Source organism: Saccostrea echinata, unplaced genomic scaffold, assembly GCF_033153115.1.
Source record: "Saccostrea echinata isolate AGI-Se365-2 ecotype Australia unplaced genomic scaffold, CSIRO_AGI_Sech_v1 ptg000083l, whole genome shotgun sequence".
Lineage (NCBI taxonomy): Eukaryota > Metazoa > Mollusca > Bivalvia > Ostreida > Ostreidae > Saccostrea > Saccostrea echinata.
In genome coordinates this window covers 602,040-608,108 of record NW_026889832.1, presented here as the reverse complement: position 1 = coordinate 608,108, position 6,069 = coordinate 602,040, and the positions used below count along the sequence as shown (strand labels likewise).

The 6,069-nt window shown below is 32.7% G+C and overlaps 1 protein-coding gene across 2 annotated transcripts; it reads left to right on the top strand.

The window, feature by feature from the left end:
- Positions 1 to 485: 485 nt before the first annotated feature.
- LOC133176840 (RNA-binding protein RO60-like) lies at positions 486 to 4,470 on the top strand. 2 transcript variants are annotated; one of them, XM_061311906.1, is made up of 2 exons: positions 486 to 746; positions 2,939 to 4,470. In XM_061311906.1, the coding sequence occupies exon 2, from the start codon at positions 3,621 to 3,623 to the stop codon at positions 4,461 to 4,463; it is 843 nt and encodes a 280-aa protein (XP_061167890.1). In that variant the 5' UTR covers positions 486 to 746; positions 2,939 to 3,620; the 3' UTR covers positions 4,464 to 4,470. Both variants share the same exon structure in this region, with proteins under 2 accessions (XP_061167890.1, XP_061167891.1).
- The last annotated feature ends 1,599 nt before the right edge of the window (positions 4,471 to 6,069 follow it).

Genomic DNA, 6,069 nt, shown 5'->3' with positions numbered 1-6,069 from the left:
CATTTCCCGAAGAAAAACACAATATATTTAGTATTCCTTTTGCATAGAAAACCTCCCAGTGGCATCCTATCTTTAAACGGATCAGATGTATGTATTCATTATACATCATATTTATTTCGCAAATCTTTTCAAGAATTGCAGCATTACATAGCTAAACATGTCATGGGAAATTGCATAAGCTGCAGATAATGTGAATTTAAATTTTTTGACAATAATATATATAACTTTCCCTTTTCACTATAACTCCAGGTAAATTTAAGGTAAGCAGTGAATAAATATAATGAATCAGAATGTTGTACATTCATGAAGATAATTTTCATAAATGAATAAAATAGTTTTTTTTTTTAATTTTACAATATCTAGCGTTTTCTTTTCCTTTTCCGGATTTTGTTCAGTTATTTTTTCACATTTATTTATTTTTTTTTTTTTTTGAAGTAACAAACCGAAAGTACGATCGACGGGAATTCCACATAAAACATATGTAAAATGGCTTGGCAGGTTGATCCCGAGGAAATGGATACTCATGATGAAGAATTTCTTGGTCTTCAACCTGAACCAATGGATTGTCACGGTCAAAAAATATGTATTTCAGAACATCAGCATATGAATCCTGCTGGAGGCTTCGTCTTCACCACAACCCAAGAAACACAACTCCAGCGCTTTTTGTGTCTTGGGGCATCTTGCAATGGCTATCAAACCGGACGTCGAAGAGAATTAAAACTAGATGATGCCAGGTTTATATTACAGTAAGTTTTCAGAAGAAATTCATTAAAAATTAGTCTTCAATCCAATCTGTCACGTCCCTGGCTAGACATAGAAAATGCTTAGGAGCCTAGAAATAATTAAAGTGACCATAATGACCTCTGTTGAACTTATTTATATGAATTGAAAAGAGATTCTGCATTAAAATTATCCTTTTTTTTAAAGCTTATTTTACGCATATTCTGAAGAAAAACCAGAACTTATTCATTAGCATCAGGAAATAAATAATTCAATTATGTCTCTTTTCTTGGAATACATTCTGTTGTTTTCCTTTATACATGTAAATTTATTTTAATCCATGTTTTTTCAAATAAAATTATATTTCGAACAACAATCAAATTTGTTTTCTATCTTGAGACACATGGACGTTGGAGCTTTTTTTTTTCTCAGATTGAATACTCATATAATTTTTTGTCAAATAAAATTTGTTCTGCTATGTATGCATGTAACTTCAATTTATCATTTGTTTTATTATCATGAGAGGTATGGGACATTGTTTTGTCTTATCCTTCATCTCAAATTGCTTTTTAATTTCTGATGAAATAAGCGAAAAAATGTTTTGATATTAACAGACGAGTTTAAATATGTTTTGCTGGCATATTTCTGATAACAAGGACAACAAGTTTGAGTTAAAATGGTTTACATAGTCTGTTCTTAATGAACGATTCTATTGCATTTTCTACGGAAGCAAGTACATTTTTTTAAAATTTCTTGGAAACTGTAATTACATGGATGTTTCAAGAAAATCACAGAAAGATGCTCAATGAATAACCATAGTCTTTTGTCATTATTTTTTGAAAATTGTAGGGCAAGTATAGAATATGTTTGGAAATATATACGAGGGGTGATCAAAAAGTTCGCGAACTATCTCTATATTTACAAAACCACAATTCAGATCAGAATGAAATTTGGCACACATATAGTAATACACATGTTTTATAAATAACAGATGTTAAATAATGTTTTGCTCCGTGTTTGTGACGTCACAATGTGAAAATGACGTCAATATGTAGGTCACTTGTGACAAAAAATGGTTGACTCAGTCGTACTCGAGAAACGAACGGCTGTAAAATTTAACATATCTTGGAAATTCTTTTGCAGTAGAAAATAATAATTTGTACAAGGTTTATGAAGACAAAAGTCTTAACAGACGTTCAATCATTAATTAGATTGATTGTTTCAGTGAATACAGGGAGATGGTTAAAAATGAGGTTTGTTATGTTGCCCAGCGAAAGCAAGCCGGGGGAAAGATGTGTCCTTAGCTGAGCTATTTGTTATATAACATCGTCAAGTTACAATTACAAAAATGGTTGAATATCTTAACAATAATATAATCATTAAATCCCTGAAATATCGTTTACTTTAGACTTTAAACGTATGAGATATGATAAAAAGAATGCGCCCATACTTTATCCACATTGGATAAACGACGCTCCGAAGACAGAGAACTCGGGTTGTGATGGGTCACCATACTAATTGTGGGAAGGGATATCCTTATCCAACCATTCTATTGCCGAGATTTGGCCATTTCTGACAGATGAATTGTTCTTGTTTTAAAAAATAACTTGCATGGTAAGAAAAATAAGACTCGGAAATATCTTTTAGTTAGCTTCTTTGAACAGACTGCTACGGAGCATATCACGTGACTGTCTTGATCACGTGATTCGCGCATGTGCAGAACAATGGCAGATGTGCATTAAAATCGGAGAGGACAACTTTAAAAAATATTAAACACTAAAACCTCATTTTATGTCTTTGAAGGAAGGTATTAAATTAGTTCGCGAACTTTTTGATCACCCCTCGTATATTGAATGGCAGCCTGTCCAAATGGACAAGAAGGGAAAAAAAGTTAATGATGAGCCCTCGAGGATAAACAGAGGATATTTTATTAAAAAGGTTTTCAAATTTGTATAAATGCGATTGGAAAATCAAGCTAGAAAGCTAGTCAGACGTACATTTAGGTTGCCGATGGCCAAACTTTAATCATGTAATCCTACTTGAGAATATATGTAGCTCAGGTCAGATGAATATACTAGTAAGTTTTATTTTCATTATGTAAAATTGAACTCACCAGTTTTATTTTCTCTTTTTATCAATAACTTTGTAGCGTTTAAAATATGTATTTTAATTTTACAATTGATAACTGATTTTCATTTTTTTTTTTTTAAATTTAAAGATTGGTAGGCGATGGATATGGTAAAAAGGTGGTGGATTTTCTAACGGATTTCTCTACAAATTGTCGTTCATTCAAGCAGGATCCTACTTCATTTACTTTGGCGCTCTGCTGTCGGTCCTCTGATGAAGTTACAAAGCATGCAGCCTTTGCAGCTGTACAGAAGGTTTGCAGAACACCAACCCATCTTTTCAGATACCTTGATTACTGCCAAAAAATAAGCCTTGATTTGACATCAAGAAAAGGATGGGGACGGGGACTTCGTAAAGCAGTATATGATTGGTACCGGGGATATGGATCATCAGAACGAAATCTGAAGCTTTTGGCTTTACACCTCACAAAATATACAAAAAGATATGGTTAGAGACACAGGCAAGCAATCCGTCTCGCTCATCTCAAAGTGGAAGAAGGCAATTCTGCCTTGAAGTATTTGATAATAATTGCAAGGAAGGGGAAGCGATATGCCGATTCTACCTCGCTACTTGACAAACTTAAGAAACAGGAAAAAAATAATGAAACTCATCTGAAAGCAGTTGCTGAATTGCTAGATGGAATTCAGAGTGCAAAGAAAACAAATGATAAAAATGTGATTATAGACCTTATCCTTAAGCACAGGTTAGTCAGAGAAAACATCCCAAGTTTTTTCTTAAATGAAAAACAAGTTTGGTTGGCCCTGAGTAGACATATGTCGATGACAGCTCTAATCAGAAACCTTGGAAAAATGTCAAACTTGGATATGTTCATTCAAGAAAATCAACAATCAGACGAAGAAGAATCGTTTGAAGAAAATTTGATCTTGGGGAAATTGCAAAACAGAGAACTTATTTTAATGGAAAAAGTCCACCCAGTGATTTTTCTGAAAGCAATAAACCAGTACAAGAAAGGTCACAATAGCTCTGAGAAAACAAATTGGGCGGTGTTACCTCAGATTTGTACTGCCCTTGAAAACGGATTCTACTTATCTTTTGAAAACATCAGACCCACTGGCAAACGCTTCCTGGTTGCAGTAGAAATTAGTAAATCGATGAAGGATGACATCCAAGTCCCAGGCACATTTTCTTTACGTGCTATAGATGTTGCCGCCTTCATGGTGACTTTGGCAGCGAGGACAGAACAGCATTCTGACTTCATAGTCTTCTCATCTGAAACACCTGAGCCTTTATCCATCCAATCAATTGCCACAATAGAAGACGTTATCGGTAGAATTCAACATATTGCAGCTACTACAAGTAATTCAGCCTCTGATGCTTCTTGGGTTTTTAAATATGCAATGCAGGAGAAGAAGCGTTATGATGCAATTGTAATATACACCGATTCCAAGTCTTGCAAAGGACATCCACATCCTGTGGAAGCTCTTAAAATGTATCGCAAAGCGACAGAAAAGGAAGATGTACGATTAGTTGTTTGTAACTTATCCTGTTCTGACATGACTATTGGGGATATAGAAGACAAGTTAACAATGACAATATGTGGATTTGATTCCCATTGTCCGCAAATCATAATGAACTTTGTTCATGGTATCCTTTGAACTGCATCTCAAATTTGCAACAATACAACTTCTTGATAATATCAAAGTACTGAATTAGTTCTAACCTTTTGAATACTTTTAAAAAAAAATCTGCATCAGCATGTTAAACGAATGTGCTCGTTTCTAAAATCGTGGCAGTTTTGAGATTAATCACTGTTTGTCACCTTCGCCTTTTTCATCCTGAATGTATACTCCGTCGTTAGCTTTATTCAAAAACATTAAAACAGAACAGACAAAACTGTTCACTCCAGAAAGTTTGGCAACCACCCCCTACCATCTTGGGACTATGAAAGTGTGATCACTTTTTTAAATATAAAAAGTGCCATTAGACCTTTCCATGTTTATGATTCAAGAATTAGTTTGGGGGATAAACAAGTACATTATTATCTTTAAGCATGTTTTGACATTTTGTCCTTTGATCAATGTTTAAAATAAATTGACATTTACACATCCTTCATGTATATTTATCATAACATTGAAACGGAACATCCGATTCTAAAGTAATAGAAAAAAGTGTCCTACAAGTTTAGATATTATATAGTGAAAGGTAAATTTTGTATGATTTGTACAAGTATCTAAAATATTATAAGATTAATAATTAAACAAAATACTCATTTGTCTGATAATTAATTTTTAAATATTGTAAAGTTATTTAAACATGTTAGATATAATTGCTATACATATTAAGGAGTTAATTTTCATTATTTGCTATTTTCACGTCTTCATTTTCCAAATTGTTTTTTGAAAGAAAATGTAAAAATAGCAAAAGTTATGCAAATAAGACCAAACTATGTCCCCTCCCATGAACAGTACATCAACTAATAAAGTTAATGAAATTATCACATCATGCTTTTTCTGACAATAACAAGAGAGAGGCAGTACAAAAACCGAAGACTGTAAAACATCACATGAAATATTGTATTATTATGAATGTTTTAGAAAACAGAAAGAGTCAGTGAGATATTACTTTATAAAGCAGATGTTCTCCATTGATTTTTGTTTTCGTTTGATTTCAGGATACCTATCATGTCAGACAATTGTCATTGAATAAATTGTAGGCAAATATCTTATATGGTATACCTATTTATGCAGTCCTTAAAATTTAAATCTTAATTGTATTTGGGGATATACCTCTTAATTGTATCCACATTTTCATATTGCATTTAAAATAGTTGTATTGTACTTATATATTTAGAGTTTTATATTAATTCTCTCTCTTACAATACGATATCTAAGAATATATATATGATCTCCCATTATTTGTGGTAAGGCATATGTATCCACAACGAGTTGGATACAAATCAAATCTGACCAGAATCCGTGGTGCATCCCTTTTTCTTTACATTTTTACGCATATCTGTAACATGTTTATGAATGAATAAGCTTTGTTCGACTTCATCACTTTCACTAATTTGTCAAAAACAATATATAAAAAAGATAATGAATGTTGTTGATCAATTGTTATTAGGTAAAACATCGGTTGTCATGGATCTGTCTTAAAACCATATTAACCACAGAACTGAATTCGAAGGCATAGAGGATTGTCTTTTTATGGTAAAGCCAGTTTGGCTACATGTATATGTCAAAGTCACAGGCTAATACCTGA

What these genes read in the sequence shown, in the direction of transcription:
- LOC133176840 (XM_061311906.1), top strand. Translation starts at nt 3,621, where the DNA reads ATGTCGATGACAGCTCTAATCAGAAACCTTGGAAAAATGTCAAACTTG.